At 43.6% G+C, this 25,874-nt stretch overlaps 1 protein-coding gene across 9 annotated transcripts in view; it reads right to left on the bottom strand.

Moving 5' to 3' along the window:
* PRPSAP2 (phosphoribosyl pyrophosphate synthetase associated protein 2) overlaps positions 1–11,983 on the bottom strand; it is a 67,536-nt gene extending 55,553 nt beyond the window's left edge. For 2 of the 9 annotated variants that reach the window (XM_039476450.2, XM_074388256.1), the window contains exons 1-5: positions 11,837–11,983; positions 5,142–5,318; positions 2,943–3,038; positions 2,549–2,699; positions 1,444–1,496 (exon numbers count right to left, since the gene is read on the bottom strand). In XM_039476450.2, coding sequence (XP_039332384.1) covers positions 1,444–1,496; positions 2,549–2,667 — 172 coding nt within the window. In that variant the 5' untranslated portion in view covers positions 2,668–2,699; positions 2,943–3,038; positions 5,142–5,318; positions 11,837–11,983. Of the gene's footprint in view, positions 1–1,443; positions 1,497–2,548; positions 2,701–2,942; positions 3,039–4,577; positions 4,596–4,964; positions 5,063–5,141; positions 6,098–11,836 lie in introns of those variants that run through there. The other 7 variants (XM_074388250.1, XM_074388252.1, XM_039476449.2 and 4 more) reach the window with 7 other exon arrangements.
* Between the last annotated feature and the right edge of the window lie 13,891 nt (positions 11,984–25,874).

Genomic DNA, 25,874 nt, shown 5'->3' with positions numbered 1-25,874 from the left:
CAAACAAGAAACATCATTCAATTCCCTCTAGGGAAAGAATCTTCTCCAAACTATCCTTGAAGAGTTTTTTTAATTTCACTTTTTCCCTACTGATGCCACATGGGGGGATCTTGGGAGACAGGAAAGAGGCAGTGATGGAGATAAACATGGGAAAAGCAAAACTTTTCTTTTTGTCAAAGCCTCCTGTAAGCTTTATAATACTTAAATATTTGATAAAATCCTGTAGAGGGGCCAGGCCTGGTGGCTCACAACTGTAATCTCAGCACTTTGGATGGCTAAAATGAAAGAATTGCTTGTCTCCAAGAGTTTGAGACCAGTCTGGGCAACATAATACTCTGGCTCTACCAAAAAAAAAAAAAAATTAATCTTCTAGTGGAAAAGGAGCAGGAATAAGTATTTATTAAGCACTTACTGTGTGCCAAAAACTGTGTTAGGCACACAAATTATCCCACTTAATCCTCAAAAGGCCCTAATTGATAGTTTATTTATAGTTAAGAAAGGTTAAATAACTTGTCAACGATAAGGTGTATAACTCTCAAGCCCATGCAAGCTATAAATCGCTCCTGCTAAAATAATTTCAAATATCCACCATTGCCAAAGAAATTATAAAGATTACTATTTATTTATTTATTTATTTAGAAACAGGGTCTCCCTCTTTCACCCAGGCTGGAGTGCAGTGGTGTGATCACAGCTCACTGCAGCCTCCACCTCCTAGACTCAATCAATCCTCCTACCTCAGCCTCCCCAGTAGCTGGGACTACAACTACACACCACCACTCCTGGTTAATTTTTGTATTTTTTGTAGAGACAGGGTTTTGCCATGTTGCCCAGGCTGGTCTCAAACTCCTGAGCTCAAGCAATCTGCCTGCCTCAGCCTCACAAAGTGCTGGGATTAGAGGCATGAGCCACCATACCTGGCCCTAAAAAGATTAAATGACACACTTTTTTTTTATATAACTTGGGATGATTATGTAATGACATCTATCAATTAGCAAAAAGTATTTAACAATATTTTATGAAGTTTAACCCAAGGCAGCTTAGGGGCAGGTAAAGAATAACTAAAACTGTGGTCACACAGGATTTACTCATCATGTCTAAGGAGACAGGATTTACTCATCCTGCCTAAGGTGACATAAATTCAAGCAACGGTTGAGCTCATGTTCATTCAGTTGACTAGCTGGTTCAAATACATATGCAGTTTTTACTGAATGGAGTCTCAGAACTGGAGTTCAAGCCCCAGAAATGACTTGCACCAGGGTTATATATCTAGCTGGTATCAGTGAGAGCTAAAAAAAAACACTCTATTCTACCTTGCCTGCCTGACTTCTTGCTAATAGAACTGTACAACTGAATCAAATCGTTTCAATAGTAAAGGATGAAGGACTGAGCCAATACCCACATTCCACAAAAAGGTCAGTGTTCCACATGTCCAAGATAGCTCACCTCTGTTAGGTTCCTGGTAAACCTGCACTTTGCCCATCTCCACCCCCAGTCGCCTAGAGAAGAAAAAGGGGGAAAAAGCTGAAAAGGTAATAGGAGAAACCCAGTTTCTTTACTATTTAAGGAGACTTGTAAACGGATAAAATTAAAATAAAGTTATTTTTTTCTCTTTTTTTATATTAAACATGTACACTATTTACCAAGTGAAAATAAAGTTATTCTTCTTATAAATTTAAAGTCAATATTAAATTGTTATGTCAATCCATTACCCAGCCCCCTCACCCCAACCCCATGTCTCCCCGGGAAGGACTACGCAGTCCCACCGTGCCTGCCTCACTGGCCATCTTCTTTGGACACTCTGTACTCCAGCCCACATTCCTGAGACGCATCAAGGACTCCTGCATGTTGCAGGGCCTTGGAATCTGCTGTCCCCTCTGCTTAGAGGGCTCTGTCTCCAGACCTTCACTTGGTGGCTCATTCAGGTTTCTCAACTCACATACCATCCCCTCAGTTTAAAGGCACTTTAGCACACAGGCTAAAGCAGAACAACCTGCCCCACCATTACTTTCACATTGTTTTCTTCATAGCATTGATCATCATCTGAAATTACCTTGTTTGTTTTGTTGACTTGATTTCTGTTTGGCTCCCATAGTTAAATGTAAATTTCATAAAAAGGATGGATCTTGACTCACTGTTAATCCCTAATATCTAGATCAAAGTCTGGTACACAGTAGGGGCATAATATTTGTTTAATAAATATCTAAAATTATACTAAACTATAAGCTATAAGTTACTGCATATAGTATACAAGTCAGTGTTCTTTATATTCAAATAATTTTATACGTATATAGCACATAACAAAATTCCTGGCACTTATGAGGCACTCAATAAATGTCTGCTGAAAGAATATGTAGAGAGATGGGATAGTTTGTAAAAAAAAATAGCTCTTAATATATGCAGATGAGATATACTGCATGATGAAAAAACAAGATACACACAGAACTATAAAATAATCTGTTTTCAAGTTTAGCAATCACTGCTCACCTGATCATCAATTTTCAAGCATCACAGAATGAATACAGATTTTAATGGTATAATTATAACTCACTCTGCAATTTTCTTTGAGAGCTCCATACATGATGAATTTGAGTTTGCTGAAAACAACACCAGACCACCTTTGGTTATGTTCATCTTGGTTTCTAATTCAGGTGGCGTCACACAAAACATCAAAACCTTCTTGGTATTCCAATTCTCAGAGCCTAGAAGGATATAATACATATAAAAACTGTCATGTGATATGAAATATACCTGAATGGATTTTTTTTTAAAGGAAATGACTTCAGCTGAAGGAAATTAGTTTCCATCCTTACAGTGTTTTTAAAATATTAGAAATAAATATATATGGACAAACAGAAAGTTCACTTGGATTTCAGGGTTCCAAATTTATGGAAATACGTTATCACATGATGCTCACAACCACTGAGAAGAAATGATAAACTTACAAGAAAGGTGGAGCTGAAGAGCTCAATGTTTTACTGATTGCTGCTTAAAGTCAATTATGGACAACCTCCTTTTATTCTCTGACAACAAAATTCCTCCTGGATTAACACACAGAAAAATGGCAGAGCCATTAGCAAGAACAAGGACTGATTAATCCTTAAACAAAGAATAAATAACCCATCTACACCCAGCTTTCCCTGTAATCCTTGTTTACCATAAAACCTTTCCCGGCCTTTCAGCTGCCCTGTGTCATGTCTAAAACTGACCTAGTCATCTTCATTTTACTCAGGTAGAACACAGGCTGATAGATAATCACCTTGAAGGAAACGTAAGTGACCATCAAAATGACAGGTAGTGGGCCACAAATAAAAAGGACCCTGCCTTAGAAGTCATCAGTGCTGAGTGTCCTCATCACATAATGGGGTGCTAGATGGGAGGAACAGCAACAATCCAGCAGGCTGTGGGCAGAGGGACCCTTTCTTAGCAAGCCCACTGCATTTCCACAGTTGTATATTCACTTGGGACCTCTGGAAAGGCTGGTAGAGATCATCAATGGGCTGAAACTAACCTAATCTTTTTCATTACTCTCAAATTTTAATTATACAAGTAAAACACAAACACATCCTCCCTATAAAAACCTAAAACATGATAGTTAAGGCTAAAGTAACAAGCCTCGATCCCAGGTCCTCTCCAGAAGTGAGGGTTCTTATCAGTTTGGTACGGACAACATCAGACCTTTTCTATGCATTTATACATGTGACCTCCATAAAAAATATATACGGCCAGCCACAGTGGCTCATGCCTGTAATCCTAACACTTTGGGAGGCTGAGGCAGGCGGATCACTTGAGAGGAGTTCAAGACCAGCCTGACCAACATGGCAAAATCCCATCTCTACTAAAAATATAAAAAAGTTAGCCAGGCATGATGCGCATTCCTGTAATCCCAGCCACTCAGGAGGATGAGGCAGGAGAATCACTTGAACCTGGGAGGCAGAGGTTGCAGTGAACCAAGATGGCACCACTGCACTCCAGCCTGGGCGACAAAAGCAAAACTCTATCTTAAAAAAAAAAAAAAAAAAAAATGGCCAGGTGCAGTGGCTCACACCTGTAATCCCAGCACTTTGGGAGGTCAAGGTGGTTAGATCACTTGAGGTCACGAGTTTGAGACCAGCCTGGCCAACATGGTGAAACTCTGTCTCTACCAAAAATACAAAAAATTAGCCAGGTGTAGTGGCACGTGCCTGTAATCCCAGCTACTTGGGAGGATGAGACAGGATAATCGCTTGAATTCAGGAATCAGAGGTTGCACTAAGCCAAGATCATGCCATTGCACTCCAGCCTGGGTGACAGAGTAAGACTCTGTCTCAGAAAAAAAAATTAATTTGCTGGCGCGGTGGCGTGTGCCTGTAGTCCTGTGGCACCAGCTACTCAGGAGGCTGAGGTGGGAGGATCGCTTGAGCCCAGGAGTTCTGGACTGTACTGCGCTATGCCGATTGGGTGTCCGCACTAAGTTTGGTATCAATACGGTGACCTCCCGGGAGTGGGGGACCACCAAGTTGCCTAAGGAGGGGTGAACTGGCCCAGGTCAGAAACGGAGCAGGTCAAAACTCCCGTGCTGATCAGTAGTGGGATCGCACCTGTGAATAGCTACTGCACTCCAGTCTGGACAACATAGCAAGACCCCGTCTCTTAAAGAATAATAATTTTAAAATTAATTTTAAAAATATATGTGTATATAAAAATATATATGTATATATAATATTTCAAACCCAAAAAGATGTCATTGTATAAATGTATCCATAATTTGCTTTTCACTAGGCAGTCTCTTTTGGCAATCTGGGTTAGAAGATACAGACTTGGCCAGGCACAGTGGCTCACGCCTGTAATCCCAGCACTGTGGGAGGCCAGAGGACCGCTTGAGCCCAGGAGTTTGCCACCAGCCTGGGTAATGTGGTGAGATGTTACCACCTCTATAAAAAATTTTACAATTAGCCAAGCATGGTAGTGCATGCCTATAATCTCACCTACTTGGGAGGCTGAAGTGGGAGTATCACTTGAGCCCACGAGGCCAAAGCTGCAGAGAGCTGTGTTCACACCACTGCACTCCAGCCTAGGGGACAGACTGAGACCCAGTATCCAAAACAAACAAACAAACAAACAAATGACAACAACAAAACACAAGAAGGTATTATAATAGAGACCTATTTTGCTCTAACTGCCGCCTAGTCTTCCATAGCATAGATATGCCACTTCTAGCCAGGTCTGAAGGGGCCTCCCTGTGCACGAGTACAGTGAGACTGCCAGGCCACAGGTGGTACAATTTCACAGTCCCGCTAGCACTTCCTGCAGAGGCATTCCAGCTGGCACAATCCAGGAATCTGCAATGGGAAATATGGCAGACTACAATGCAATTTACCTTAAATTTGCCTATGAGTTACAACAGCAATGTATACACAACTAACCAAAGCCCCAAAGTGACCAAGGTGGACCACTGGCATCTACCATGGAAGTGGCTTTGGGGCAGGGATCAGCCAATTACAGCCTACAGGCCAAATCAGGTCCCTTGAAAGCCTATTTCTGTAACACAGGTTGGAACACAGCCACACTCATTTGTTCACAAATTGTTTCTAGATAACAACAGTAGCACTGAGTATCAACCACAAAGCCTGAAATATTTATTATCTGATCCTTTACAGGAAAAGTTTGCTAAAACCTTTTACAGGACAATGTAGCATCCGCAAAGGCTACAAGTATAAATGAAAGAAATAATACATTTAATTATCAACATTCCGGAAGGGATCTTAAATGATTTCTAAAGCTATCTCTCAGCCATCTCTCAACCCAAAACACCTGTGTTTAAGAACAAAAGGTGGGCCGAGCGCAGTGGCTCAAGCCTGTAATCCCAGCATTTTGGGAGGCCGAGGTGGGTGGATCACGAGGTCAAGAGATCGAGACCATCCTGGTAAACATGGTGAAACCCCATCTCTACTAAAAATACAAAAAATTAGCTGGGCATGGTGGCGTGCGCCTGTAATCCCAGCTACTCAGGAGGCTGAGGCAGGAGAATTGCCTGAACCCAGGAGGCGGAGGTTGCGGTGAGCTGAGATCGCGCCATTGCACTCCAGCCTGGGTAACAAGAGCGAAACTCCGTCTCAAAAAAAAAAAAAAAAAAAAAGAACAAAAGGTATGGCCAACACAGCACCTCACACCACTAATCCCAGCACTTTGCGAGGCCAAGGTGGGCCAATTCCTCTAGTCCAGGAGTTTGAGACTACCCTTGGCTACACAGTAAGACCTAGTCTCTGTTAAAAAAATAAAAAAATGAAGCAGCAGGATCATTGAGTCCAGTAGTCAGGACTGCAATGAGCCATGATTGCACTACTGCACTGCACTCCTGCCTAGATGATAGAAGTGAGATCTTGTCTCAAAAATAAATAAACAAATAGGGTGCTACAGGTCCAGGAAAGGAAACAAAAACAAATTTTCTTGTAGTTGTAAACACAGGATTTAGAGCCAAACTCATGTTTGCAACTTGAACTACTTCCCCTAAATTCACAGTGAGGACTTACATAAATTATCTAATACTTAAAATCTCGTAGCCTCAGTTTTATCATCCACACAACTGCAAAAACTAACCCCATAGGTGGTCAATTTCTGCAAGGCACTTAACACAGTACCCTGCATATCGGACGTGCTACCTATGAATTGACTTCTAATATCTTGATTATCTACCATACAGTAATAGGCATGGGGAAGGGGCATGTTTTTACAGCCCCTAACCCTCAAATAAGAAGCTCCTTAAAGTACAGCAGTGTTCGGCTGGGTGCGGTGGCTCACACCTGTAATCCTAGCACTCTGGGAGGCCGAGTTGGGTGGATCACCTGAGGTCAGGAGTTGAAGACCAGCCTGGCCATCATGGTGAAATCCCACCTTAAAAAAAAAAAAATGTACAGCAGCGTACTTGAGAGGAGTTGAAACACTTAGAATGAAAGTATTTTAGAGGTAGGAAGAGATCCTAGAAATAATTCAGCCCATCCCTCCTTAATCTTTTGTTCAAAGCCCATCTGCAGGAATCCTGCCAAGGAACCACTCAACAGAAGCTTGAACAGCCCCAGGGTCTGATGCCCACATCTGCTGAGGACCCATCATTCCAAATTCTTTCTTAGAACATGTTATGGCCAGGCACAGTGGTTTACACCTGTAATCCCAGCACTTTGGGAGGGTGAGTCTGGCAGATCATCTGAGGTCAGAAATTCGAGACCAGACTGGCCAACATGGTGAAACCCCATTTCTACTAAAAATGCAAAAATGAGCCGGGCGCGGTGGCTCAAGCCTGTAATCCCAGCACTTTGGGAGGCTGAGGCGGGTGGATCACAAGGTCGAGAGATCGAGACCATCCTGGTCAACGGTGGTGAAACCCCGTCTCTACTAAAAATACAAAAAACTAGCTGGGCGTGGTGGCGCGTGCCTGTAATCCCAGCTACTCAGGAGGCTGAGGCAGGAGAATTGCCTGAACCCAGGAGGCGGAGGTTGCGGTGAGCCGAGATCGCGCCATTGCACTCCAGCCTGGGTAACAAGAGCGAAACTCCATCTCAAAAAAAAAAAAAAAAAAAAAAAAAAAATGCAAAAATGAGCCAGTCCTGGTGGCTCATGCCTGTATAGCTACTTGGGAGACTGAGGCAGGAGAATCGCTTGAACCCGGGAGGTGGAGGTTGCAGTGAGTGGAGATAGCACCACTGCATTCCACCCTGGGTGACAGAGCAAGACTCTGTCTCAAAAAAAAGAAAAGCTGAGATTTCTGTCCCTGCAGCCTCTGCCCACTGGTTCCTGTCCTCTCCTTAGAGATTTGCGGGAAACATCAAATTCCGTTTCCATAGGACAGCCTCCAAACTATTTCAAGATAGCTCTCCTGCCTTTGTGTATTTTTTCCAGGATATTTCCTGAAGTCTTTCCTTATCTCTCATGGGTTAAATGTCCTGCATCACCCTGAATATGATCTCTGACATTCCAGGCTTCAGATCAGACCTCTATACAGAATCCTAACCTAAGATCACCCTCAACATAACATTGGTGGGGTGGATTGAGGAGCATCCAGTTGGAAATGACTATCAATATAGTCATGTTTTGCGACTATTCATTTCACAAGTTGTTCAAACATAAGGGCGGTTTCTAGTTTTAGTTATCCTTTCTCCTGTTGGTAATCAAGGCTGTGTTCTTTACCAAGCTTCAAGAAAAGAGGTGTAAAGATTATCCTCAAGGGCCGGGCGCAGTGGCTCACACCTGTAATCCCAGCACTTTGGGAGGCCGAGGCGGGTGGATCACAAGGTCAAGAGATCGAGACCATCCTGGTCAACATGGTGAAACCCCGTCTCTACTAAAAATACAAAAAATTAGCTGGGCATGGTGGCGCATGCCTGTAATCCCAGCTACTCGGGAGGCTGAGGCAGGAGAATTGCCTGAACCCAGGAGGCAGAGGTTGCGGTGAGCCGAGATCACGCCATTGCACTCCAGCCTGGGTAACAAGAGCGAAACTCTGTCTCAAAAAAAAAAAAAATTATCCTCAAAAACGGTAATCATCAAGATGGGGCTGGCAGGAGGCTTGTTAGCACAAGGTTTTAGTGTGAAATGTGAACACTCCCTTATTTTCCCCATGAGCTATAATTGCTTTATGTTTATTCTAAATTTACTCTAGAATGTGTGAGAATTATTTATAACATGCATGAAAACACCGTTTTCAGAGAATCTTAGCACCTTGTAAAGAGCAAATCACACTCCTCTTTTGAATTAGATTTGAGAATCTGTTAATTCTCATGAATGAAGAAACCACAATGAGAGATCATTTCCTTTGGACAGACTAGCAGTCATTTCAAAACCACTCACTCACATTTCAGATGAGGAAGGCTCACATTGAAGTTTGTTGTCTTCCCTCTAAAGCGTCTGCTGTGTAAAACACCTTCTACTTAAAGGTGGCTGAAGTATGAGTGTGAAGAGTCGGGTTTGCCTTCCAGTTACTAGGCTTTGTGCACATCACTTGTCCTTGCTGGGTCTCAGCCATTACCCTCCAGATAGCAGAGATATAAGCTCGGTAAAAAGCTTTCCCGGGCCGGGCGCGGTGGCTCAAGCCTGTAATCCCAGCACTTTGGGAGGCCGAGGCGGGTGAATCACGAGGTCAAGAGATCGAGACCATCCTGGTCAACATGGTGAAACCCCGTCTCTATTAAAAATACAAAAAAAAAAAAGTAGCTGGGCATGGTGGCACATGCCAGTAATCCGAGCTACTCAGGAAGCTGACAGGAGAATTGCCTGAACCCAGGAGGCGGAGGTTGCGGTGAGCCGAGATCGCGCCATTGCACTCCAGCCTGGGTAACAAGAGCGAAAATCCGTCTCAAAAAAAAAAAAAAAAAAAAAAAAAAAGCTTTCCCTACCAGAATTTAAGGTCCAGGCAGCAGAGTTCTTTTTTTGTTTTTTGTGTGTGTGTTTTTTTTTTTTTGCCATGATATTCTCTGCTGTATACCCTGTGTCCACAACAGCATCTGGTACATGATAGGGGCTAAACAAATGATTGCTGAATAATGCCTGACCCCATTGAGTCACGGTGATTCACAAATGAAATTGAAAGATAAACTAAAAGGCATTATAAAGTATAAAAACTGGCTCGGCGCAGTGGCTCATGCCTGTAATCCCAGCACTTTGGGAGGCCGAGGTGGGCGGATCACCTGAGGTCAGGAGTTCAAGACCAGCCTGGACAACATGGTGAAACCCCATCTCTACTAAAAAACACAAAAATTGGCCGGGCGCGGTGGCTCAGCCTGTAATCCCAGCACTTTGGGAGGCCGAGGCGGGTGGATCACGAGGTCAAGAGATCGAGACCATCCCGGTCAACATGGTGAAACCCCGTCTCTACTAAAAATACAAAAAATTAGCTGGGCGTGGTGGCGTGTGCCTGTAATCCCAGCTACTCAGGAGGCTGAGGCAGGAGAATTGCCTGAACCCAGGAGGCGGAGGTTGCAGTGAGCCGAGATCGCGCCATTGCACTCCAGCCTGGGGTAACAAGAGCGAAACTCCGTCTCAAAAAAAAAAAAAAAAAAAAAAAATTGAAAAAAAAAATACAAAAATTAGCCGGGTGTGGCGGTATGCACCTATAACCCCAGCTACTCAGGAGGCTGAGGCAGGAGAATCACTTGAACCTGGGAGGCAGAGGTTGCCGTGAGCCAAGATCGCACCAGTGCACTCCAGTCTGAGCAACAGAGCAAGACTCCATCTCAAAAAAAAAAAAAAAAAAAAAAGTACAAAAACGTATTATGTTTATTAGTGATGTGCCTCACTCCAAGAACATTTGTTTTAATTTCAATATTGATGAGAATTTGAAGGGCAAATTTTAAATCGAATTACTCTTCCGCTCCTCTGTGATCCCAGGCTCTGCTTATTTCTCCAACAGAATGTTAACTCATGCCTAACATTATCTGAAGTATTCACAATGGTTATGACAACCCAGTGAAGCCAGTACTAGAATGAGACCCATTTTAGAAAGGGGAAGCTAGGTTTCCAGATGAAGAAACTTACTCAAGGCTGCAAAACCTCTAAACAGCAGAAATAGCTCTGTCTCAGCATGATTTGTAGTAGTTAGTCGTATACAGCAGTAGGCTGCACAGCCTGTCTCTCACCCACAAAGAAAATGACTTGGCATCCTGCTGAGAGTTCTGCATACAGAAAGCAGAATCGGACAAATACCCAGATTTTGAAAAATGTCTATTGTAAACATGCCTTGTTTGGAAAATTATATAAAGTACCAAAGAAAGAACACAGAAGTTGGATTCGGTATTTCCACATCTGGTAATTATCCCAAGGAAATAAGGAAAAAGCTACATGCTCAATGATAATGGTTAACAGAAGACTTTTTAAAAAGCAAGTACACCAGACCGGTATAAAGGTTCCATAATAAAGTAATTAAGTAAAACACAGGATAGAAATTCAATAAATATTCAACACTATGCAAGAACCTACGAAAAGTGTAAAGAGCTCAAATCACAACTAATAATGGTACACACCAGGGCAGCAGGAAAGGAATATGGACAAGAAGGGTTTGCTTTTGTGGAGTCCAATAAGGTGGGTGAATTATTTCTATTTGTGAAATTAATTTTTTTTTTTTTTAAGACGGGGTTTCACCATGTTGGTCAGGCTGGTCTAGAACTCCCGACCTCAGGTGATCCGCCCGCCTTGGCCTCCAAAGTGCTTGGATTACAGGCGTGAGCCACCACGCCCGGCCTGTGCAATTAAATTTTTTAAACACTAGAGATCACACTTCGTCATGCCCCAAAGCCCCAGTCCGCATTTTCATAACCCTTTCAAAAGCTAAACACCCAAATGGGGCCAATATTAACATAAGAAAAAAATTATTATCATCAAGCAGAATACTTAAAAATTTCATCACGGTTCCCCCTCAACCTCTGCTGGGGTTAGTTCTGAGTTGGATAAAATCATCCGTTAGGGGGTGACAGAAATATCCGTGACTAACAAAGCCAAGTAAATCAAATCAGGGGCTCCGTGTCAGGTTAAGGATGGAGAATGGCTGGGTGGGCTTGCATTCAGAGCTGCCACCACAGGTCCCATCATCACTCGACCCCCTAGCGGCGCCTCAGGGAGCCCAGAGAGCCCAGGCGCCGGACGCCCGACCCCGGCCCCCGCCGACCCCTGACGGGAGAGAAGGAAGGGAGGGATGGATGGAAGGGCCGCGAGTGCGAGGTCGACCCCGTGAGCCCTCAGAGAGCCAACACCCCAGGACCCCGACCCGTCCGCCGGCCGGCGCCGCGGGCTCCCCGCCCGGTGCACCTGCGCCCCGCAATGCTGGAGCCAGCCAGTCCTCGCCCCCACTCGCCACTGGCTCCCGCCCGCCTACCTGGCCCCGACCCCAGCCCCGGCCCAGCCGCAGCCTCGGCTGCAGAAGGAAGAAAGCGCAGGGTCTCTTGGCAGCGTCTCTAGGAGCAAAATGGCGACTCCATGCACAAGATCCGCGTCCTCGGCGACTGCGAGGCCGGTGGGCGGGGCGGGGACGGGGCGGGGCGGGGCCAGAGCCCGGAAGACGGAGCCACCTGGCTCCGGGCTGTGGGCGTGGCCCACCCGAGGGGAAGGCGCGGAACAGTGGGCGTAGCCACAAGATTAGGCTCGGGCTGGCGCGATTGGCTGGGTGGTGGGCAGGGATACGCCTGTTCTGGCCCTCGGGGAGCTGCTGGCCCGAGACCAGCTGTGACAGCCGAGGCTCGTTACAAGGAATGAGTATGGACAGAGTATGACATTTGGAATTACAAATAACTGGGTTCAAACCTCCACTGGCCTGTAACCTTGGACAAGTCATTTCACCATTCTGAGCTTGTTTTCTCATCTGAAAAACAAAGATGACAGCAGCACCCACTCCATAAGACTGTTGTGAGGATTAAATCAGATAACACGAACAGGCGCAGTGGTTGACGGCCTGTAATCCCAGAACTGTGGGAGGCCGTAAGCGGGCGGATCACGAAGTCAGTAGTTCGAGACCACACTGACCAACATGGTGAAACCCGGTCGCCACTAAAAATACGAAAAAAAAAAAATTAGCCGGTTGTGGTTGGGGGTGCCTGATTCCAGTTACTCAGGTGGCTGAGGCAGGAAAATCGCTTGCACCCAGGAGGTGGAGGTTGCGGTGAGCCGAGATCGTGCCATTGCACTCCAGCCTGGGTAACAAGAGCGAAAACTCCGTCTTAAAAAAAAAAAAAAAAAGAGGCCGGGCGCGGTGGCTCAAGCCTGTAATCCCAGCACTTTGGGAGGCCGAGGCGGGTGGATCACGAGGTCGAGAGATCGAGACCATCCTGGTCAACAAGGTGAAACCCCATCTCTACTAAAAACACAAAAAAAATTAGCTGGGCATGGTGGCTGGTGCCTGTAATCCCAGCTACTCAGGAGGCTGAGGCAGGAGAATTGCCTGAACCCAGGAGGCAGAGGTTGCGGTGAGCCGAGATCGCGCCATTGCACTCCAGCCTGGGTAACAAGAGCGAAACTCCGTCTCAAAAAATAAAAATAATAAATAAAAATAAAAATAATAAATAAATAAATAATAAAAAATAAAATAAATAAAAAAAAATAAAAAAGAAAAGAAAGAAAGAGGCCTTACCCCACCAGGGTCCTTTGCAATGTCCAATGAATGACTCTGATGTCCCACAGACACACAGGCATCTCACACATACATGCAGACATCACTCACACGCAAATGTTCCCCATGTGGATGGCACGCACATTCATGAATCACACACACTCACACATCACACACACACCCAGCTGTCTCTCACACAGGTGTGACTCAATATCCACACATGACTGGGTGTGGTGGCTCATGCATGTAATCCCAGCACTTTGGGATGCTGAGTCAGGCAGATCTCTTGAGCTCCTGAGTTCGAGACTAGCCCTGGCAATGTGGTAAAACCCCATCTCTACAAAAAATACAAAAACTTAGCCAGGCGTGGTGGTGCATGCTTGTAGTCCCAACTACTTATCTGCCCCTGATTCTGTACTTTCCAGTTATGGAAATGAAAAACAAGTCCTGGTGGGTGAGGTGCTGCTGTGACTCAGCACAGTGTCACCAGTAGTGACCAAGAGGATGGCTTGGGGAAGATGACTGGAGCCTGGGAAGCAGAGCTTGCAGTGAGCTGAGATTGCAGCACTTCACTCCAGCCTGGGCAGCAGAGTCAGACCTTGTCTCAAAAAGGAAAAAAAAAAAAAAATTCACACAGATGACTCACACACCTGGCTCTCTCCCACTTAGATGTTACGGTCCTGCAAACGGCCACCCTCAGAGGACTAACTCGCGCAGATTTAGTCAATACGCCACTTTTTTCAAAAACACACCTACCTACCTGTTACCTAACACATTGCTTCTCTCTTTTTTTTTTTGTTGAGACAGAGTCTTGCTCTGTCACCCAGGCTGGAGTGCAGTGGCACGATCTCAGCTCATTGCAACCTCCACCTCCCAGGTTCAAGCAGTTCTCCCTGCCTCGGCCTCCCGAGTAGCTGAAATTACAGGTGCCTACCACCACACCTGGCTAATTTTTACATTTTTTAGTAGAGATGGGATTTTGCCATGTTGGCCAGGCTGGTCTTGAACGCCTGCCTCAGGTGATCTGCCCAGCTTGGGCTCCCAAAGTGCTGGAATTACAGGCATGAGCCACTGTGCCCAGCGTCATGTTTCTATTTTTTTTTCTTTTCTTTTCTTTTTCTTTCTTTCTTTTTTTTTTTTTTTTTTTTTTGAGAGTGAGTTTTGCTCTTGTTGCCCAGGCTGGAGTGCAATGGTGTGACCTCAGCTCACCACAACCTCCACCTCCAGGCCAGGGTTCAAGTCATTCTCCTGCCTCAGCCTCCTGAGTAGCTGGGATTACAGGCATGCCCCACCACCGCCAGTTAATTTTGCATTTTTAGTAGAGACGGGGTTTCTCAATGTTGGTCAGGCTCGTCTCGAACTCCTGACCTCAGGTGATCCGCCCTCCTTGGCCTCCCAAAGTGCTGGGATTACAGGCGTGAGCCATGGAGCCCAGCATCACATTGCTTCTTACCTAGATGTAATTCTGTTACATGTCACTCTAAGTCTGTGTGTGACAGATTGAAGCCCTCTCATTCTCCCAAAACAGTGTAGAGCCTTTGGAAGGATTAAATGCATTCAGGTTTTTTTAAACTGCCTATATCAAAAGACATAGATATTCACACTACATATATGTGATAAAGGACATATATCCAGAAGATATAAATAACTCGTTTTTAAACTTATTTTTCAGAGTCAGGATCTCACTCTGTCACCCAGGCTGGAGTGCAGTGGTATGATCACAGCTCACTGTGGCCCCAACCTACTGAACTCAAGTGATCCTCCTGCCTCAGCATCCCAAGTACACTACAGGCGTGTGCCCCTGCATTTAACTTAAAGTTTATTTATTTATTTATTTATTGTTTGAGACGGAGTTTCCCTCTTGTTACCCAAGCTGGAGTGCAATGGTGCGATCTCGGCTCACCGCAACTTCTGCCTCCTGGGTTCAGGCAATTCTCCTGCCTCAGCCTGCTGAGTAGCTGGGATTACAGGCACGCGCCACCATGCCCAGCTAATTTTTTGTATTTTTAGTAGAGACGGGGTTTCACCATGTTGACCAGGATGGTCTCGATCTCTTGACCTTGTGATCCACACGCCTCAGCCTCCCAAAGTGCTGGGATTACAGGCTTGAGCCACCGCGCCCGGCCAATTTTTAATATTCTTTATAGAATACAGAGTTTTTATTCTTCGTTGGAACAGAGGAAATGAAATCATTTATTGCTAGGGCTGTTATTAGTTGATTGCAAACAATTCTAAGGCTTCTGTAAGGAATTTCAAGCTAATTTATGATTAAAGTACATACTAATGAAACCAATAGCATTATTAATAACCTTTTGTTTTTAGTTATTCAGTTCAGTCTTTGTTTTGTAAATCCCCCTACACACACACACACACACACACACACACACACACACACACAGTATCACTGTTACATAAGATGGTGGGTATTTAGTGGGCATTTCTCTAATCTGCTTAAATAACACAGGGTTTTCTCATACTGACTCTGTTCTAGCCAAGAAGACTGTTTGAAATGTCATCTCTGGACGTGAGAAGGCAGGGATCGATTTCATGTGGACTTGTTTTTTTTGTATGAAGTCTAAATGAGTCTGTTTATCATTTGATACTTTGAATTCCAGAGAAACTTAGATAACAGAAAGGAATACCTCAGCAAAATGTAGGCTTCTCTGTTTTGTTCTTGTTAAATTATCAAAGAAGGAAATGAAAATGAATTATTTAAAATGATTGTCCTTGGACATCTTGGGTACCAAGTCATTTAAATGGACTGGCAAGAAGGTGACCCATTTTGTTTGCTGATTACCTTCCTGAGAATGGCTGGCACAGACAGAGGAGATGTTTTTCTACTCAGATCGAACCTGATTTCATTCTCTTTCTGGATATTCACCACCTGATTTTATTCTGTAGAGTATGAGTGTGGGTCTAACTTCTGTGCCTCACCTTGCCATTTAAGCATATGAATTTTATTATATAACATAAAGGGGAAAATACGAAAACCAGTTCCTTTCAGTAAACCTTTAAAAAATTACTTAAAAACCCAGCCCTACAATTTCCAAAGTTCCTGGTAATTTTTTTCAATGAAGTATTTAGTCTACTGATTTTTTTTCTCACTCAGAAGAAGGGGCCGTGAAGTCACGAGTGTAAGGCAGTGTGGGGTAACTGTTTTAAGTTCTGTTTCTGTCAAATGTATTCATGTTTACAGAGCAACAGAAGAAAGCTCAGGAAACTACACGTAAATTCCACCACAGAAGCTTATGAGGAGCTAGATTGACTTCAAAATGATCAGTAAATAATATCTTAACTTCCACTGACCTTATTAAAATGTACTTCCAGAAACATTCTGTTTGAACTATTCTCATAAATTAGTCATCTTGCAAAACAGCTGTGGAAATATGATATAATGAAGAGAGCAGTGATTTAGCAGTCAGAAGGTTGGGAGTCCCTGTCTTGGCCCATTCACAGGGAGATACCATAACATGCTGAAGTCCCTGAGATGAGGAAGCCAGGCATGAGAGGACTGGGGATTGGGTCAGAGATCTATTATATTATAAAAGACTTTCTTTTTTATGAGATGAAGTCTCACTCTGTCACCCAGGCTGGAGTACAGTGGCGTGATCTCAGCTCACTGCAACCTCCCTCTCCTGAGTCAAGTGATTCTCCTGCCTCAGCCTCCCAAGTAGCTGGGATCATAGGCACACACCACCACACCTGGGTAATTTCTGTATTTTTAGTAGAGAGGGTTTTGTCATGTTGGCCAGGCTGGTCTTGAACTCCTGACCTCAGGTAATTCACCAGCCTAAGCCTCCTAAAGTGTTGGGATTACAGGCGTGAGCCACTGTGCCTGGCTATGAAAGACTTTCTTTTTTTCTTTCTTTCTTTTTTTTTTTTCTTTGAGATGGAGTTTCGCTCTTGTTGCCCAGGCTGGAGTGCAATGGCACCATCTCGGCTCATCACAACTTCTGCCTCCCAGGTTCAAGTGATTCTCCTACCTCAGCCTCCCAAGTAGCTGGGATTACAGGTGTCACCACCACGCCCGGTCAACTTTTTGTATTTTTAGTAGAGAAAGGGTTTCACTGTGTCGGCCAGGATGGTTTCAATCTCCTAACCTTGTGATCCGCCCACCTCAGCCTCCCAAAGTGCTGGGATTATAGGCGTGAGCTACCACACCCAGCCCAAGACTTTCTAAGAGTCTGTGCTTAAATTTAAAAACTTTCCAAAGAACACACGAGAAATTTGGGTGGAACAGACACTTCACCTCATGCAGAATTGCAGTGTTATTTTATAGAGTACTGTTTACCATTCTTATGCTTAGAAGGCGGAAGATTTATGCTTAGAGTAACTGAGTCAGGCTTCTGTCATGTATAATGGATCCCACATCATGTTGGCTTAGGCAGATAGGTGTTAAATGGTTTGCAGAATTGTTGAGAAGGCTGAGCTTCCAAGAGAAGAGGCTCCCAAAGTCTACACATAACTTGACCACCAGGGAACCTGTTCCCTCTGCCAGGACAGCACTTGGAAACCTGCCACTGCAATTACCAGCACCAGAAACACGTCATCTCTGCTACAGTCTCTGTCCACTTAGTGAATGCCCTGTGCCCTGTCTCTCTTGCCCTGACCTAGGTCCCACTCCAGGTCTTAGCCAAGTCTTTCTGATTGGTGGAACTTAATTCACACCCAAAATCCCAGTGCTGGGAGAGCTCCGAGATTTTATCTTTCCAACCTTTGTGTGTTACAGGCGGTTTGGAGCACTTATTGACAAGCCCTGCCACCACCATTGACAGTGTGTGAGATATTTATGTTATGATCAATAACATTTGCATTTTTCACAATTTGCAGCATAGCTGCACATACTTTTTGTTTACAGGTAACGTAAAGTCACTCCACAGATTAAAATGCTATTTCTGCCCATTGCTGAAGAAAACAGCTTTAAAAAAAAATTTTTTTTTTTTTTTTTTGAGACGGTGTTTCGCTCTTGTTACCCAGGCTGGAGTGCAATGGCGCGATCTCGGCTCACCGCAACCTCGGCCTCCGGGGTTCAGGCAATTCTCCTGCCTCAGCCTCCTGAGTAGCTGGGATTACAGGCACGCGCCACCACGCCCAGCTAATTTTTTGTATTTTTAGTAGAGACGGGGTTTGGCCATGTTGACCAGGATGGTCTCGATCTCTCGACCTCGTGATCCACCCGCCTCGGCCTCCCAAAGTGCTGGGATTACAGGCTTGAGCCACCGCGCCCGGCTAAAAAAATTTTTTTTTAATTGAGAGCAATATTGACCTTATTTCCTAATGATTGAAAGCTGATAGAGAAAACAGGATGTTAAATTTAGATTTTCCTTCCTGCTTTGTTTATTTTCTCCACGTCAGTTCTATTTTCTTCTGTGTCTTTTTTTCCCCATAGGAACGTCCTCCACCTTTTCAATCTGATTTGCTCTTTGCCATGCAGACCTGTGGATGAAGCGCCAGAGTCCTCTAAGGTTAATGCTCCTGGCCAGTGGCCTGGTGTCTGATTTTAACAGACCATCTCAAGTGCCCGCAGAGTCCACAACCACCATTAAGTCACTTGTCAGTTGACTTGGGGTGCCCAGGTATTTGATCTTTTTTTTTTTTTTTTTTTTTTTTTTTTTTTTTCTATAAGCAAACCTCCAAATTCAAACTTTGGCCTGACATTTGGTATGTCGACTATGTCTACTCCACCCTGGCCCCATGTTGGTTGTTAACAACCACAAGGGGGCGCTTTCCAGGTCTTACCACGTGGAGCTCTTGCATGCAGGAGCCTGGCTCTGTCTGGGGCTCTGGGGAGGCACTGATGGAAAGCCTGACTCATGAATAACACAGATGCAGCCTCTTCCCCTCTACCTCTTCCTTCCCTTTAGTTTCTGCCTTGCTACTCTTGTTTTCTGCCTCTCACAGCCATTAAATTCAGGTCACTACTATTTGCCTTTTCTCGTCTCATGAGAATTACGAAGGTCAGCTAGAGCTTTCATCTCCTAGGAAATGAGACATCACATATGTGCATCTGGCCCTCTTGTAGGTACCCCTGATCATCCCCATCTTGCAACCTGCTAGAGGTTTTTCCACCTGGTCTTGTAGGTGAGCACTGTGCTAATCTGTCACTCCTGATCTTGGTGTGTTCCCAGCTTTTCCTGGAATTGTCTGATGGACTCACAGTTTTCCTTTAGTCATGCTTATCTTTGTATATGAGAAAGATGCATGTCTATACATCATACATATATGTGCACATAAACATAGCAAATAGAAGAAACAGAATGTACACCTCTCTACCGTAACAATGCCTTTCTTCCCTGGACTGCAACAAATATGCCCTTGTATTGAAAGATTGTTGTAAAAGTCAATCTTAGTATGTACCTAAATAGTTTACAGCTAAATTAGATGAAGATTAGACTATGCATATTGAAAGACATGAAAGCCCGGTGAGTTAGTCTGTGAAGTTGGGAAATTAATTAACAGTAACAGTTTGTACAAGAACTTTCCTATTCTTTCCTCCACTAGGCACCTCATTATTTAAACATTTTCTTTTTCCTCAGTTATCCTACATCTAGGACTGACCTCCACTCATCTAACTCCTCCTTCCCTCTCATTTCTCCAATTCAGCTCTATTCCAGAGGAGAAAAGGATAATAAATATTACGCTAACCATCACGGGATACTTCTTAAGTTACCAAAAATGTAACAACAAATCAAGAAGTATTATTTGCTATTTTGAACTGGATCAACATATAAATGTTCCCATCTCTTTTCTTGGCAGGTGGAGCTGGACTGAATATTTCTGTTCATAAGATCCTTAGAAGCCCCCAGAGTGGGATACCAGTGAGGACCTCACCAGCAGCTGCTGTCTCTGCAGTCAGGTAGATCAGCCTCAGAAATAACCAGTGCTTGTGGTTTGTTGTGTATTCCTCTGTTTTTCTTTATTTCTATTTTTTTTTCCTTTTTTACAGGCTAAAGAAAAATAGATTAAGGTAACAGTTGTTTTTCTTTACATATATTTGTAAGTGTAGATGCAAGTGGGGGGAGAGAGAGAGAGTTTTGTAAATTGGATTACACTACACATTATTCCGACATCCATTTCACTTTATCATTGAAACGTAAGGTCTGTGAAGGCAGAGACTTTCGTTTATTGTGCTTGCTGTTGTAGCTCTTGTCTGTAACAGGGCTGGCACATGGTCACATCATAGTAGAAGCTCAATAAATATTTGTTGAATGAATGAAAAAGTGTGTCCACGGCCGGGCGCGGTGGCTCATGCCTGTAATCGCAGCACTTTGGGAGGCCGAGGCGGGTGGATCACGAGGTCAAGAGATCGAGACCATCCTGGTCAACATGGTGAAACCCCGTCTCTACTAAAAATACTAAAAATTAGCTGGGCATGGTGGCACGTGCCTGTAATCCCAGCTACTCAGGAGGCTGAGGCAGGAGAATTGCCTGAACCCAGGAGGCGGAGGTTGCAGTGAGCCGAGATTGCGCCATTGCACTCCAGCCTGGGTAACGAGAGAAACTCCGTCTCAAAAAAAAAAAAAAAGAAAAGAAAAAGTATGTCCAAGACATATTCAGATTTCAGTATTTGGAGAAATGATTCTTTTTTTTTTTTTGTTAAAGGTTACATAGTATGTGGTGATTTAGCCGCTATTCTACTGATAAACATTTAAGTTGTTTTGGATTTAACTTGTTACGAAAACAATACAGGGACGATCCTTGTACAAATTTTTGACCGTTAAATAGAGGGCGATTTCTGTATAAGGGTATATCAGGAGTTATTTGCAAATATCAGAGATTACTGTAGTTAAGCAGAAAGGAATTTAATACAGGGCATTTGGCACTAAGGGCTGGAGAAGGCTGTAGTCTCCACTGAGCTTTCAAGGATTCCCAGAGCATCTCAATGCTGGCCCATTAAAGGAGCTTCTGTTTCTGCCAGAATCAGGAGGTATTTCTGTAAGTGCATGCCCAGGACCACCACTGCTGCCAACATCTAGGATAAGCCTCCGGACCACAGGGCCACAGATGCAGTTCATGCCAGCAAAGCAGGCTCTGGGTCCACCTCACACTGACCAGAAGATGATGAAAGAAACAGACCCCAGATCATCCGCTCCCCTGCCACAGAACAACAAATGCCTTCCCATGCTTGACAGGAGAAGCTGTAGACGGGCAGTCTTACACTCTTTTGCACTTTGCAGATCCTCTAAGAGGGGGCCTGTTTGGCAGACACTAGGCCACCTGATGAGCCAACTTTAGGGACTGACAAATACACCCTTTAGCTTCACAGTCTCTTATGATTCAGTAAGTCATCCTACAGAGACGAGGATGGAGTCAAGAGAGCCTGTCCTAAGATCTTTCACGAATTGATTCCTAGAAAAGGAAAATGGAGTCCTAGAAAACGTATTGTATTTGATCTGTCCTGGCACCTTGAAAACTTGATAGACACATTGTCCTTCAGTTTACCCTCCCATTCACAGTATGCAAGGCACTGTTTTCCCAGAATTTTCACACTCTATAAATAATCTTAAAGATTAGGTAAATGAACAATGGTAATTTGTATAGCTTTGTTCATCAGTAAGGTTGAGCACTTCTTCATGTGTTTAGAGCCCATTTATCTTTTGTATGTGTGTATGGAAACGCATATATTTAGCTTGTATTTCTTTTGAGGTGTTTTTCCTGTTTATTAGAAATCTTCATATGTTGTAGTTTTTTGTTTTGTTTTGTTTTGTTTTGTTTTGTTTTGTTTTTTTGAGATGGAGTTTCACTCTTGTTACCCAGGCTGGAGTGCAATGGCGCAATCTCGGCTCACCGCAACCTCCGCCTCCTGGGTTCAAGCAATTCTCCTGCCTCAGCCTCCTGAGTAGCTGGGATTACAGGCACGTGCCACCATGCCCAGTTAATTTTTTGTATTTTTAGTACAGACGGGGTTTCACCATGTTGACCAAGATGGTCTCGATCTCTCGACCTCGTGATCCACCCGCCTCGGCCTCCCAAAGTGCTGGGATTACAGGCGTGAGCCACCGCGCCCGGCCCATATGTTGTAGTTTTTAACTTTTTTTCATATGTAGTGCCGTTATATATTTGTTATCTTTTAACTTTGTTTATAGTTCTGTTTTACTGAAGAGAAATGTTGCCTTTTTGTGTTCAGTGTTTTTCTTTACGAGTTTAAGTGTTTTGCTTCCTGGCTTAAAATGTCTTTCTAGCTATTAGTTTCTTAAAATATTCTTCCTTAACATCTTTAAAAAGACTTCTATTTGTTCAGTCTTAAAACTCATGGAAACATGAGCTTTGGATTTAGATGATTTTCTCGTTTTTTGTTTTTTATTTTTAGAAACTCGATGTTTAATTTCCATGAATCTTGTATGTTAAGAGCCCACACAAGAACAGCTTAAGACCATTCAGTGGTTGCTCCTACCCATTCAATGGCCTGAGCAGTGGGAGCTGCAGACCAGTCTTCCGTGGCAGGCTGGGCGCTCCAGTCTTCAGTAGGGAACTGCTGGATCAGCATAGAGGGCACCTGCATGCCTTCAGACCAGTCAGCAGCCTCAGGCTGAGTAGCAGTGAACTCAGGAGCTGGAGCGGTCCACTCGCCCTGAAATTCCTCCTTGGCCGCAGCCTTTTCAGCAGCAGCCTGCTGTTCTTTTTCAATCTCTTCAGGATTAGCCACCATGCCTGGCTAATTTTTTGTGTTTTTAGTAGAGACGGGATTTCACTGTGTTACCCAGAATGGGCAGTAGGGCCATTTTAATATTAATTCTTTCTAACCATGAGCATAGATTGCTTTTCCATTTGTGGTGTCATCTCTGATTTTTTTTGAGAAGTGTTTTGTAACCCTCCTTGTAGCGTTCGTTCACCTCCCTGGTTAGCTATATTCCTAGGTATTTTATGCCTTCTGTGGTAATTGTGAAGGGGATTGCATTCTTGATTGGGGCAACATAGTGAGACCGCGTCTTAAAAAAAAAAAAACAACAAAAAAAAAACCAAGCCTTAGATTCAAGAAACAATATGAACTCTAAGCAAGGTAGGTATCTACCTTGTTGGTGTGTAGGAATTATAGCCACATTAAAAAAATACAGTGTCATGTAGTCAATTTACAAAATATTAAGTATACAGATAGATAAATAATGAAAAAAGGAGAAAAATAGGCAATAAAAACAGACAAAGGAGACCCAGAGACTGATATTATTAAATACAAGACTTTTAAACAACTGAGATCAGTACCGACAAAAAGTAAGTGAGAAAGGTGGCAAATATAAGCAGAAAACCACAATCTGTAAAAAAGAATCCATTAAATTTTCAGAGAGGCTTAAAAAACTAAAGACAAGTTGGTATAAATATCTCAACTGAAGCACAGAGGAAAAGAAGAATAGGAAATGAGTTCATGTAGAACTCCTTTTAACAGTCTTTTCATTACAAGTATGCTAGTGAAAAAATGGATTTTTGTTGGACTGAAAGCATCTTTCTTTTGTGTTCACCTTTGAAGGGTATTTTCTCCAGGTATAGCACTGTAAGAAAGCAGACGTTTTCTTTCAGCATTTTGCAGATGCTATTGCATTGTCTTCTGGCTTCCATCATTTTTCTTGAGAAGGCAGGTGTCAGTTTTGCTCTTGCTCCTTTGACATTAAAATGTCTTTTTTCCCTTTGAGTGCTTTTAAGATGTTTTCTCTTTCATTACTAGCAGTGTTGACCTAATGTGTCTAGTGATTTTCTTTGTACCTGCCTGACTTGGGAGTTCATATTGTTTCTTGAATCTAATAGTTTAACAGTTTTGGAAAATTCTTGGCCATTATCTCTTCCAATATTGCTCTGCCCTATTTTAACTAGTCCTCAGTTTGGTCTGGTGTCTAAACCCTGCTTCTGGAGTTGAATCTGGCTTCCTACCTCACTGTTCAATACGTTGATGGTCCTTTACAAAATATCATCTGGTCAGGGGTTGTGGGAGGCATCTGTAGTCCCAGCTACTCAGGAGGCTGAGGTAGGAGGATCACTTGAGTCTAAGAGGTCGAGTCTAAATTCATCCTGGGCAACATAGCGAGACCCCCATCTCTTAAAAAAATCAATCATCAAGAGGATTCAGTCCATTTTATTACCTCTTTTGACCCAGACTAATATGACAGCATAAAAGAGTCTTGAAAGAATGATTCTTACTTTTAGAGAGCCAGGACCTGTGGCTGGAATGGCCTTTTCTCTTGTAAAATAGTTATTTTTGGTTCTCCGCTTTTTGTCTGCTGCTGCCTGTCACCTGATCATCACATGAGGCATTTTCCTGCCACTTTCTCTCAGATGTTCATCAGTCAAAAAGAAAAGACATGGCTGGGCGCGGTGGCTCACGCCTGTAATCCCAGCACCTTGGGAGGCCGAGGTGGGTGGATCACAAGGTCAAGAGATGGAGACCATCCTGGCCAACATGGGGAAATCCCGTCTCTACTAAAATACAAAAATTAGTTGGGCATGGTGGTGCATGCCTGTAGTCCTAGCTACTTGGGAAGCTGAGGCAGGAGAACTGCTTGAAACCACGAGGTGGAGGTTGGAGTGAGCTGAAATTGTGCCACTGCACTCTAGCCTGGCACCTAGGCACAGAGTGAGACTCTGTCTCAAAAAAAAAAAAAAAAAAAAAAAAAAAAGACAAGACATTAACCTGGGGACAGGCCTGACTTCACAGGCACCTGCACAAGGCCCTTAGAAGGGCATATGTTTGGTTTAATGTTCTGATGACGTCATCTTGAAATCAATAATAATTTTTGAATGAGGGTTGTTTTAGTGCTAGATTCTACAAAGGATGGTAGTGGTCCTGCCTGGAGAATCCATGTCCCCATTGCATTGTCATTACTTGAGAAATGACATATATGTGTATACTTGAGGATATAAAGAGAATTGTATTGTACTTGAGAATGAAGTATGATGGCAATTAAGAGCCTCTTCTTTGGGAATTGGGTGATTATATGGTTGTTCCCATAGATCCTCTAAAGGAAAAGGCCAAGGCCCTGAAGCCAGACCTCCACCTCTGCCAGAGTCCCTTGCTGGAGTCACCGAGCAGAGATCCCCTTCTGTGGGCTTCAGGGACAAGAGACTGCTGAGCACTTTCACCAGGGAGTTGAAATCGCAAAGCAAGCTCAGATATCAGGTATCAAGCAAACAGAAAGAAATGAGAAAAACATCAGGTCAATCATCTTTTATTCTTTCATTTTATCCCTTTGCCAATTTATTTCTACAAATATTTCCTGAATGAAAATGATTAAGATATAGTACTTGCCATCAGTAAGTCTAAAAGGAGGACACTGGAAATTAGTGTGCAAAATGAAATTAGAGTCTGTAAAAACAATACTGAATAAGCAAAGTACTTGAGAGGTTATTAGTTGGATCAAGAAGTCTAAAGAGAAGTAGAAGTTCAGGGAAAGTGGTTGGTGTCTTGTGTCTGGACTAGACTGAGCTTCCTGAGGCCAGGGACTGACCCTACCATATATATGCATGGTAGGCTGTCTGTCAGTATTTGTTAGGTGGAGGGACAGGTGATTAGGACATTCCAGCTGGAAGGCAGATTGGAAACATATTGCAAATAGTCCTCACTGTTAAGGAAGAGGTTTGTACTTTATTTTGGTAAAGCACTGGAGAACTGCTAAGTTTCTGGGATTTTGTTTTTCTTTTTGGGTATTGGTATAATCAGATTGGACTTGCATTTTAAGGGGGATTCATCAGAAAACAGTGGCATATAAGTATTAGAGAGGCATTTTGAAATTGGTGATTAAGGAGGAGTTTTGCAGGGATGTGAAGGAGGAGTTGGCAGAGGAAGAGGACTGCAAGGCCAGCAGGGTGGTCACCAGAGCTGGTCTTT

The sequence above is a fragment of the Saimiri boliviensis genome, chromosome 17 (assembly GCF_048565385.1).
Source record: "Saimiri boliviensis isolate mSaiBol1 chromosome 17, mSaiBol1.pri, whole genome shotgun sequence".
NCBI lineage: Eukaryota > Metazoa > Chordata > Mammalia > Primates > Cebidae > Saimiri > Saimiri boliviensis.
Note: the sequence above shows the minus strand (reverse complement) of the source record. Positions and strands in the feature narration are given on the sequence as shown.